This window comes from Symphalangus syndactylus, chromosome 8, assembly GCF_028878055.3.
Source record: "Symphalangus syndactylus isolate Jambi chromosome 8, NHGRI_mSymSyn1-v2.1_pri, whole genome shotgun sequence".
Lineage (NCBI taxonomy): Eukaryota > Metazoa > Chordata > Mammalia > Primates > Hylobatidae > Symphalangus > Symphalangus syndactylus.
In genome coordinates this window covers 48635032-48646521 of record NC_072430.2, presented here as the reverse complement: position 1 = coordinate 48646521, position 11490 = coordinate 48635032, and the positions used below count along the sequence as shown (strand labels likewise).

Below are 11490 nucleotides of genomic sequence, written 5' to 3'. Positions count from 1 at the left end.
GAAAAAAAAAGAAAGAAAAAAGTTTGAGTGCTTAACTAGCAACTCCTAATTATTCACATGTAGCTTTTTCTTGACAGACTTTAGAGCTCAGCCTCCCTTGATCCCATCACTTAGCAGGCATCTAAGCAACTAACTTCTAGAGTTTACTTGAAAAATGTAAACCTATTAATTTTAGCTAAGCAAGATAGAATTAAGGATGTAAATCTGCTGCCAAAACAAGGATACAATATGATTCAAAATTTAGTGGAAATAACTTTTTAATTAGTCATTTAGTCAGTATTATAAGCATCCTCTGTGTCTCAGACCTTGTGTTAAGTAACTCAGGCATGCTGACATACATCGGTCGTGGGTTTGGCCTCTTTATAATATACAGTCATACGTCACTTAACAATGGAGATGGGTTCTGAGAAATGCATCATTAAGCAATTTTGACATTGTGTGAACATCATGGAATGTATTTACACAAACTGAGATGGTATAGCCTACTACAAACCCAGGCTATATGGTATAGCCCATTGCTCCTAGTCTACAGACCCATTCAGCATGCTGCTGTACTGAATACTATAGGCAATTGGAACACAATAGTAAGTATTTGTGTGTCTAAACACATCTAAACAGAAAAGGTACAATAAAAATGGTAAAAGGATTAAAAATGGTACACCTGTGTAGGGCACTTACTATGACTGGAGCGTATAGGACTGGAGTTGCTCTGGGTCCGTTGGTGAGTGCACCTACTGATGAGTGAACATGAAGGCCTAGGACACTGCTGTACACTACAGTAGACTTCATAAACCCCATATCCTTAGGCTACATTCATTGATAGAGACATTTTTCTTTTTTCAGTAATAAATTAACCTTTGATTACTATCACTTTTTTACTTTATAAATGTTTTAATTTTTTTATTTTTTATTTTTTATTTTTTTTTTTTGAGACGGAGTCTCGCTCTGTCGCCCAGGCTGGAGTGCAGTGGCGCAATCTCGGCTCACTGCAAGCTCCGCCTCCCGGGTTCACGCCATTCTCCTGCCTCAGCCTCTCCAAGTAGCTGGGACTACAGGCGCCCGCCACCACGCCTGGCTAATTTTTTTGTATTTTTAGTAGAGACGGGGTTATCACCGTGGTCTCGATCTCCTGACCTCGTGATCCGCCCGCCTCGGCCTCCCAAAGTGCTGGGATTACAAGCGTGAGCCACCGCCTTTTTTAACTTTTTGATCTTGCAGTAACATAACTGAAAATACAAACATTGCGTAGCTGTTCAAAACATGTTCTTTATATCCTTATTCCACAAGCTTATTTCTGTTTTTTAGATTTTTTTTACCTCTTTAAACGTTTTTGTTAAAAATTAAGACACAGACACACACATTAGCCTAGGACTACACAGGATCAATATCATCAATATCACTGTCTTCCACCCCCCATCTTGTCTCACTGGAAAGTCTTCAGGGGCAATAATACGCGTGAAGCTGTCATCTCCTACGATAACAATGCCTTCTTCTGCAATACCTCCTGAAGGATCTGCCTGAGGCTGTTTTACAGTTAACTTCTTAAAATAAGTAGAATATACTCTAAAATCATGATTAAAAGTATAGTAAATAGATAATACATAAAAGTATAGTAAATACATTAAAAGTATAGTAAATACATAAACTACATAAAAGTATATATAGTAAATACATCAATATAGATATGATAAAAAATATAGTAAATACATAAAAGTGTAGTAACTACTGGTTTTTGTATTTACTAAACTGGTTATTATAAGTAGAATAGACTCTAAAATATTGATAAAAAGTATAGTAAATACATATACTATAATGAGATCAAGTATTACGTACTATACATAATTGTATGTGCTATACTTTTATACAGCTGACATTATAGTAGGTTTATTTACCCTGCATCACCACAAGCATGCGAGTATGCATTGTGCTATGATGTTACCACTGCTGTGACATCACTAGGTGATAGGAATTTATCAGCTGCATGATAATGTTATGGGGCCACTGTCATATTTGCAGTCTGTCATTTGCTGAAACATCATTATGCAGAGCATGACTCTGTATTAAAGATGATAAGAAAAGCACACAAATAATATACCACAGGTAGAAAATGATTGTAATATGAGACAGTAAAATAAAGTATTATAGAAATTTACAGGAGGAAGACATTATTTCTGTGAAGATTAGAGAAATTGGCACATAGGAAGTAGCATTGAAGGCAGAGTAGATTTGGGACATGTGAACATAGGGGAGTTCCAGGTGAGGGAGGGACATGGGAAATACGTGATTAAGTAGGAACACAGATGTGGGAAATGGAGCAGGGGGAAGAAGTCTGGAAGGGCAGGTGGGCACAGGGTAGAAAGTCCTTGAATACCAGTGTTAGGAATTTAGAATTCTCTGAAGGCACTTGGGAGCCACTGAAAGGTTTTGAGCCTGCTGGTTGTAAATGGGAGGGTGGTGTGCTTAGGTGTGTGCTTGGAGGAGGTTAATCAGGTAGTAAAACAGAGGATGGCTTTAGTAGGGAGAAAGTGACAGCAGCACAGACAACAGGCAACTAAAGCAGTCACACCAGGTGAAAGCTAATGTGGGTCTAAGGTTGAGTTAGGAGGAATGGAGAGTTAGGAATGGATCTAAGGGTGAGGTAGGAGAAATGAATGGATGGATATAGGTAGGATTTTACAGTTAAATCAGTAAGACCTCTCAATTTATTGCAAGTGAGAAGCATGAGAGAAGGAAACATTTTGAAAATGGAGCTGAGTTTTAAAACCAGATTTACTGGAGGGTCAAAGGAAGGAACAGAGATGGAGGAGTAGATTTATATGGGAAAATATGAGCTTGCTTTGATGATACTGAATTTGCAGTGCTAAAATTTATGATGTAGGCTTGCAGTTCTTGTGGTTAAAAGTGGAAGACAAGTGTTGAGACAAGCCAAAGGTTGTGACAAAGGCGTAGAAACCATCCACCTTGTCAAATGGGCTCTCATCCTTTTCAAAGTGGAGCCATGACATGTAGAGCAGGCACTGCAAGCTTAATGGGAATGAGGCATATCTGGCTCAAAAGCATGTTTATTTGTGTGTTTTTAAAAGTGTAAATACTGAACCAACATTTTAAAATCAGGAAATTATACTTAAAGCATTGATTTCTGGCTTCCGTTTTAAAAATCAAAATTGCACTTCATGCAATTAAAAAATCATATCACTATGATTTTTAAAAATCAAAAGATGTGATTATAAGTGTTTTACAATTTTAAAATAAATAAATAAATAAGATGTGACTAACTATGAACTCACATTGCCACATGACAATAGCTAGAGCTGAACAGAGACTGCCCCCTTGAGATCCTGGATGAATTCTCGAACTCACCACAGTACTCACCACTTCCCTTCATCTCCTAAGGGTGTAATTGAAAGTCAGTTACTAAATCTATAGAGAAAAAAAAAAAAATAGGCCAATGGTTGCCAAGAGCTGGAGGTGGGCAGGGAATGGGGTGTTGGGGACTGATGGACTGTGGGTGTGGGGTTTCTTTTTAGGGGTTTGAAATGTTCTAAAGTTAATTGTGGTGATGGCTGAACATCTCTGTGAATATAGAAAAAGCCGCTGAACTGTACACTTGAAATCGGAGGAAGTATGATAGCAAATTATCTCAATAGAGCTGTTTTGCTAAAATGCAAATGTAGTTGCTATTGCCCTTGCAGTGTTGGTTTTCTTATAGTAGAAAATATTTTTCTATAAGTCTATTTCTATCAAAAAGGGGAAAATGAAAAGTTAGACTGAGAGGGTTGTGAATTTCAAGAAAAATGGTAAAGACTGTATCTCTTAGTGGGGGTAAATAATTTCTACATGTTAATATGCAAGCACCTGGCCTCTTTACTAATGCACATTATTTTCCTGGATACTAAAAGCATTTGGTATTAGACAAGAAAAAATGTGGTCATGCCCCACTCCCTAAGGTCCACCCGCAACTAAGAAGAAAGAGAAAACAAAGGCAGAGAAAGGAAAGGAGTAATCAACATGGTAAAAGGAGAAGCAGAAGAGGCCAGTAGATTGGATGCCAAGGAAGGGGGAAGCTTTATCAACTGCTGACAAGAGGTCAAGGAGGATGAGGCCAGGGAAGTCAGGAGGTCATGGGAGACCATCCAGTGAGGGGGCTGAGAGAGGTGAAGCCAGAGAGAGATGCAGAGGCAGCTGACAAAGTGCTCAGAGTGCCTCGTTTAGGAGATAGTATTTAATCTCAGGCATGAAGGACTACTGAAGGCGTTTTAAGTAGGGGAATGATGTGATCAGATCGGAACAATCTAGATTATTTGTTTTTACATTAATTTGTGCATGTTTTGAATTGTGTACATGATGAACTGAGGTTACCCCAAATTTTATTCTTTCTTACACTAAATTCTCTTTCAATCTGATATCCCCAGGCTTGTTGAGACCTTGGTTATTGATTTCCATCTCATTCATTCCTGTTCCTGCTTGAACCAGGAAATATATATATATATATGGTTGGTGTTATCTGACCCCAGGGTTCTCAACTTCAGCACTGCTATATTTTGGGCTGGATAATTCTTTGTCGTAGGATGCTGTCCTATGCATTATAAAATGGTTAGCAGTATCACCAGCCTCTACCCTCTAGATGCCAGTAACACTGCAAGTTAGACATTGCCAATAAAATCACCCTCCAGTCAAGAACCACTGAACTACATTTGTCTGTTACAGCATTTGGGCCCAAGTGCTTAAGGCCATGTGCAGTTAGTAGACCACCCTGAAGGGTGTCTGCCCTGGAAAAAAAAAGACCAATTCCTACTCCACACTGAGGCGTACAAATTAGATGATGTAGTAAGGGGACAACAGATGACACACTCGAGGCCTCGTTTTGTTTTAGCTAATTCGGTGGACTTCAACCTGTATGTAGTCTCCTCATAGAAAAAAGATCGTATCTGGAGGCTACAAGGCACACTAAATGTCCAACTGTGCCCTCCTAAGGTTAGGATTCCTGTCATGGCCCAGGGCCAAAGTGGGTTCAGAGGAGGCCTTGGGCACAGGGCACAGGGTTTCAGAGGAGGCCTCGGGCACAGGGCACAGGGGTTCGGAGGAGGCCTCGGGCACAGGGCACAGGGGTTCGGAGGAGGCCTTGGGATGTGCTGGACATGATAGTGGGAGCTGGCGTCTATGCAGCAGGACTTGTTGGCTTGCCTTCAAGGGGGAAGGAGTAGGTAGGGAGCAGAAAGGGTTTTCTCATGGTGATGTCAAGAAGGGTCAGTAAAGCTTTGGAGATGTAAGTTGCAACTTGGAGGAGGCTAGGAACTCAGATAAAGTTTACTTCAGACCCTCCTCCTTAAGGGAAAGTCTTAGAAGGTAAAGGAATGTTTCTCTTGGAACAGGGATGTCTAAAACAGCTTACCTATGAAATGTTGAGATCTTCCAGATTCCTTTTTTGGGTGTGTGTATACGGGCGGGTGAGAGGACCAGGGAATTTTACATGTATATGCCACCATTTTTATATTGATAAGGAAAATTGAGTTAAGACTCTTTTCAAGCTAAAAATGTCTGACAACTCTATTAAACTAAGACTATTTCATAACTGGTTCTTATTCTGTGGAGTAGCATTATGCCTTGGATATTGAATGGCTAGATTTACTAGTAGCAATGGCTCTGAGCTGTCTTGCAATGCAACCTCTTTTTGATATATAACGCTGTTATTATTTGGCCCAGTGGTGGTCACTTTCACCAAGGCTGACGGAAACCCCTGCTGGTTTTTAGTCTCATATTCCTTAACCCCTCTCCTACTTCACTAATTCCTCAAGTTCTGTGGTAATGAACTAAGCCCCCAAGTACTCTCTGGACTACTGGCAATGAGTAATGTCTGGACTTCATGTGAAATGCCATCTCAAGAAAGGGCATCTGAAAGCATGCTTTTACCATTTCATTTCAGGCACTTCTGGATCCAGCTGTGTGATAGCCGCACTAGGAAATACATGGAGTCACAGTGTGAATACCCGGCTGATCCTCCAGTACCTTGATTCAGAGAGAAGACAGGTGGGTGCTTTGACAGTATTCTCTGACTATGAAGGTCGGGGAATGAGATGTACTGAGCAATCTGAGCGTCTTCTCAAAATGCTGGCCACATTGTCTGTCCTGGGCCAGCAACAGCTAGTAGGGCATAAATAAACCAGCATTTCTGCTTGTCCCAACAGCAGTTATAATAAAGTGGGGAGACAGGTCACACACAGGAAGAAAACATAAGAATTGATCCCACAGAGTCAGCATTTCTCTGATATTTGTAAGTGACCAAGGACCACACCTCTAAGGGTATCCAATTCTCTGTCTCTAAATGATTATTTCACTTAGATTGTATTTGTTGAGGACTAGATAATTTGTATATGAATTAAATAATGACGATGCTTTTTCTTGAAGTATGTGTACTTTGAAAATCTTAGGCCAGCAGATGCTGCCAGGTGAATAAATTATTCCCCAGATACTAGGTACTTTTATATTAACGCATACACCTGTAGTGTAAAGTGCTGAATGATGCTAGAGAGACCTCCAAATGGTTGATCACTTTCTCAGAGTTCCCTGTTTGTGGTTTCTATCCTGGCCAAGATTGAGAATCCTTCCCTTACATCCAGAAAGTTTACTTTCTACCTCCTTTCACATCTTCTCTCTTCATTCTTCATTCCAAAGAAAAGCGCGCCACTGTCTGACCTCTTTGGTAAAGCTTTGGTAAAATGTTTCATAATAAAAAAATTCTTTTTCCTAATGACTAACCTCAACTTTATCCTGCTTTGTGACCAGATTCAATCTAGTTTCTCCTAAAAGCAGGAGGAAGAAGAAGACGGGCGATTATTTTGATTTTTTGGATAGGACAGAATTCAGAAGCCAGATTTGCCCAGCTTGCTAAATATATATCAAATCCAGGCTATTCAGATACAGAGGCATGAAATGTCACACTGGTGATCCTTTCTGGAGAAAATGGCAGAAAAGGTGTTGTTGCCTTTACCTGCATTAGGTAAACTGGCTGTTTTTCAAGGAAGCAGAAATCATCAAAAACAGGCATGAGCTATTGCCTGTTCTAGACATAATTTTCCAAACCAGAGAATTCTTCTTGGTTTGCTTTGGACTATGTAAATAATATTCCAGCTTGGTGATCAAGTCAGCCATGTCCTGAGAAGATAGAGCTGCTTGTTTCTATTCAGGGAAACATTCTTGAGTTTTCAGGCCCTGGAATGCTCATTATCTCAATGGCACCTTTTCCCTGAAGAGTCTGGTATCCTAGGTTCTGAAGCTATTATTTCTCTTTTTAGTGGAACACATTCCAAAATATTCCTGGAGAATCTAATGACCTTTGGTAGTAAATCATGTTAAATAGCTGTGTTGCAGCTTTCAGGGATATCATTAAGGATTGTCGAACACGCCTATGTAAACTTTATCAGAGGAAGCAAAATTCCTTGTGAATCAATGTTGAGTCATTCGTTTTCATGGATCCTTGATCCCACTCCTTGAAAACTTGGAGTTTATCTCTGTTTTAGGTTTTAGATTTTAGAAGCCATTCTTACTGTAACACACAGAATTTATGATTTCTTCTATTATATATGGTATCATGGATTCAAGGCTCCCAAATCCTAGTTTTACTAATTCCAGTTAGAATTTATAAGTGAATAAAGAAGTTAGAGCCATATTTTTATTTTCCTATTTTTCTTTTGTTTCACTAAATTAACCAGTCAGTGTCAACAGGAAGTAGCTGGTAGGACAAATGCTATTTTTTTTATGTCTCTTTGGTGACTGGAGGATGTTGGTGGCTCTTGGCTTTTGGCTGATAAGGTCAAATGCAGGCCAGTGGTCATAAGAACCAGGAGCAAAGTGTAAATGGATCGGTGACAGTTCATCAACTCCCTAGATGGGTCAGTCTTGTTATCTTAATTTACAAAAGACAACTTGTTACTATCATTACTAATCAATAAGGAGCAGACTTAAATGCCTTGGAATCATGTTTTCAAACAATAATTAGAAATTAATGTAAAATATGGCTAGTGTTAAAATGGCCAACCCAGGCAAAGAACATACATTTAATTAATCTATAGAAATATGCATGCCTTTTGGGACCAGTTGTTAAATTTGTGACCTAATAACTAGAATAAAGTTTGATATAGAAAAAACATGTCTCTGTCTAGTGACCTTATCTTGCCTTAGCAGAGGGTGTGCTTAGTGATTCCCTGAGTCTTTCCTGTGGTCTTATTTTATGAAAAACCCTAGAAGCCATACGAAGCAAAGGCTTTTCTGGGTATGTACACAAAGCAGTACTTTAAAGCTAACCTTTAAGGTAATTGCACGAAGTAGTACTTTCTTATAACACCATTTAGTAGCAGAACGTGCCTGGATAATTCTAGGGTAGTAAGACCTCTGGGACACTAGCCACTTAGAGAAGATAACAGGTATAGTTTTTTGTTTTTTAGGATTTTTTTTCAATGCCCAAGCAGAGGCCACTGCACCCAGGGATCGAGGTTATGGGATGAGGATTATGTTTTATCCCATTTCTATGACATTGAGCTCTACACCAGGGCTCTTGAATGTGAGGCTTAGTTTCAGATCACAGGCCTGGCAGGGGGTCAGGTCAAGCTGAGCAGACCTTCAAGCCGATTAACCCAAGAGCTGAATTGTGTTGTCTGAGGGAAGGAGTCCTCCCTGGCTGATTATTTTCTTTACACCCTGGAAACTTTACAAAATTTTATAACCGAGAAAGAAATCTCCTTATCAGGGCCACAAGCCAAGTTAATTTTCTTGCTTATTCTGCGTCAGTGTTTGCAAAAACTCTCTTAAAAAGCTGGAAAACATTTTCTTCTGGACTAATTTAGCTTTTTTTCCATTTGACTTTTATTTACTCTTTTCCTACTCTGCTTCAATCCTGCCCCACCCTTTTTGCAACATTTTTATTCTTACCAAAGACATGTTCTTAGAGTAGAATTAAAATGGCCTCTCCTACTTTTTGTAGTTGTTGTTGTTTTAAACCATCAAAAATATGTTTTGGTCTACCCTGTGCATGGTATGGGAATATAAAGAAGTAGAAGACTAGTTCCTGCCCTCAAGGTCCAAACAAACTAATACTGAGGTACTGTCACAAGGCAGTGTTTGATTTGTTGTCTAATGAGTAGTTAAAACAGTAACTGCTTTGAATCTAAAGGAAGGTAACATCATCAGAGGCATATTAAGTCTTTTCAGGAAAAGGTGAGACTTCAGTATTACCTTAAAATCAGTGATTCTCGGCAGGACGCAGTGGCTCATGCCTGTAATCCCAGCACTTTTGGGAGGCCAAGGTGGGTGAATCGCCTCAGGTCAGGAGTTCGAGACCAGCCTGACCAACATGGTAAAACCCCATCTCTACTAAAAATACAAAAAAAGAAAAAAAAAAATAGCCAGGCGTGGTGGCACATACCTGTAGTCCCAGCTACTCAGGAGTCTGAGGTAGGAGAATCACTTGAACCCAGGAGGCAAAGGTTACAGTGAGTAGAGATTGTGCCACTGCACTCAAGCCTGGGTGACAGAGCAAGACTCTGTCTCAAAAAAAAAAAAAAAAAAAAAAAAAAAAAAAAATCAGTGGTTCTCAAACCTGGCTGCACTTAAGGCTCATCACAGGAGCATTTATACCAATGCCAATGCCCCACCCTGACCAGTTAAATCAAAATCTCTGCCAGTAGAGCTGAGCATCAGTGTTTATTTTATTTGTAAAGCTCCCCCATGTGATTCTAATGCGCAGCCAAGGTTGGGAACCTCTGCCTTAAATAATAGATAAAATTCAGGTAGTCAGAAAGGGGAGGTGCTGGGGTAGAGTGAGCTGCAGCTGAAGAATAGCAGGATAGGCTGCATCGTCAGAGGGCACAGGCTGGGTTTTGCCTTGTAACAAGAGCAGAGGGTTTGGGCGCTCATTCATTTGACAAACCTTTATTTAATCACCTCTTCTCTGCTAGTCACTGTGTAACTAGTTGCGCTGGAGATTCAAAAAAAAAAAACACAAACAGTTAAGAGATGGTTGATACCCTCTGGTTGTTCACAGTCTACTTGAGGAAACAGATAAGCATGTAAACCAGACTTGCAGTAAGAGCACAGTGAATGAAGTAAGTCTAGAGGAGATGGGGGGTCCTGCCACTAAGGAAGGTTCTCTAGCAATTAATGAGGCAGAGCATGCAGAGAGGAGTGGCCGAGGCCTTCACTTGAGAAACTCTTGCCATTACCAAGTGCCTTCTAGCGAGGGCTGGAAAAGCTAAAGTAAGGCTGGTTATACTTGATAGAAGGAAGAAAAACTCGATAAAAACATTCACATTTATACAATTTCTCCTCAAATCCTCATGAAGTCTGGTCTTACAAACTACAAATGGGATTGTATAAATTTTCAAGTGCCCTAGAAAGAGTAACAAAGTAAATGAATCCTGACTAAGCCTCACACCCCCTTGATGAAATAATTATTATGACTCTCTTATTTCAACAAATTGGAAAGAGGTCTTTTTTTCATATAGGAGGTTTATTTAAGTGAACTTTCTAATAATATTTTCATTTCTATTTAGGAGGCACCCTGAAACTATGGGATGCTTGAGGGGCGAGCCTAAAGTACCTAGTAAATTGTTGACAGAACCAATATCACTCAAGCTGCTGATCCACACTTGAATCTGTAGGCTTTTCTCAAAGTCCTCGTTTTGCATCTTAGAAGTATTGCATCTTGGAATTATTTCTTTCAATCTTGGAAATATTTAGTGTTTCCTTTCTGGTGATAGGATTCTCAGTGTCTGTTTTATATTTTTGAAGACTCAAATATCATCACTGTGAAGACTCCCCTGACACCAGCTGTGATCCGTCCCTCTTTCCTCTGGCCCACACTTGCACCTGGCCCTTGTCTCTATTCTTAGACTTCTGAGCCCTGAATTATGAGCCCCTTGAGATCTGTAACTGAATTTATCTGCATACCCTCAAATGTAAGGGCAGTGCTTGACACTTACACAGTAGATACATTTATTTTGAAAGAGAGAGAGAAAGCAAGAAAAAGAAACGCACTCCCTGTAGCTACTCGTGAACCCAGTCTTGAAGGACGAAGGACTGCTTATTTAGAATCATTCTTCTGCATAGAAATTGAGTTTTACAATTTAACCATTCCTTTAAAATGTTAGTAATTGTCAGTTTAAAATGTTAGCATCAAACCTTGCAATTATAAGCAGATACCTAAATAGAAATACTGTAAGAATACTGAAGATAGGAATACTTTTTGCAGAACCAGCCTGCTGGAGTCTATGGGAGGATGGGAGTCAGGCTTCCCCTGGAATCTTATGGGATAGCCTTTGTGTAAGCAAGCCAGAACCCTAAACACAGACCCATGCTGAGGGAGAGAAGGGGTCTGCAGCTGCTTTCAGGGACCAGATAGCATGAGGAGGGTAGGAAATCTTTGTTGCTGTCTTCTACAAGTCTTAACTTCTCCTCTCTGTAGTTGGACAAGCTTAATGAAAGACTGAATAACTAAAG

General features: G+C 39.8%; 1 protein-coding gene across 23 annotated transcripts in view; it reads left to right on the top strand.

The window, feature by feature from the left end:
* The window catches only part of RAD51B (RAD51 paralog B), an 890780-nt gene that overhangs the window by 606625 nt on the left and 272665 nt on the right, over positions 1-11490 (top strand). For all 23 annotated transcript variants that reach the window (XM_063644443.1, XM_055289055.2, XM_055289046.2 and 20 more), the window contains one exon: positions 5924-6027. In XM_063644443.1, coding sequence (XP_063500513.1) covers positions 5924-6027 — 104 coding nt within the window. The remainder of the gene's footprint in view (positions 1-5923; positions 6028-11490) is intronic.